The sequence below is a fragment of the Phaethon lepturus genome, unplaced genomic scaffold (assembly GCF_000687285.1).
Source record: "Phaethon lepturus isolate BGI_N335 unplaced genomic scaffold, ASM68728v1 scaffold33802, whole genome shotgun sequence".
Lineage (NCBI taxonomy): Eukaryota > Metazoa > Chordata > Aves > Phaethontiformes > Phaethontidae > Phaethon > Phaethon lepturus.
Window position 1 is genome coordinate 1 of NW_010524637.1, and position 239 is coordinate 239.

The 239-nt window shown below is 68.2% G+C and overlaps 1 protein-coding gene across 1 annotated transcript in view; it reads left to right on the forward strand.

Moving 5' to 3' along the window:
• Nucleotides 1-83: 83 nt before the first annotated feature.
• The window catches only part of LOC104617246 (digestive cysteine proteinase 2-like), a gene marked incomplete at its 5' end in the record, with an annotated part of 1,500 nt that continues 1,344 nt past the window's right edge, over nt 84-239 (forward strand). Inside the window, one exon of the mRNA XM_010282511.1 lies at nt 84-220. Coding sequence (XP_010280813.1) covers nt 84-220 — 137 coding nt within the window. The remainder of the gene's footprint in view (nt 221-239) is intronic.

Genomic DNA, 239 nt, shown 5'->3' on the forward strand with positions numbered 1-239 from the left:
GAGAGCGGAGCTGTGCCCCACAGGGATGTCTGGGGCGGCTGGAGGGTGCCCGTCCCCAACCCTACAGCGTGTCCCCCCCGCAGACCGGCGTGCTGACCCCGCTGTCCCAGCAAGTCCTCATCGACTGCTCCTGGGGCTTCGGGAACTACGCCTGCGACGGGGGCGAGGAGTGGCGAGCCTACGAGTGGATCATGAAGCACGGCGGCATCCCCAGCACCCAGTCCTACGGGACCCACAAA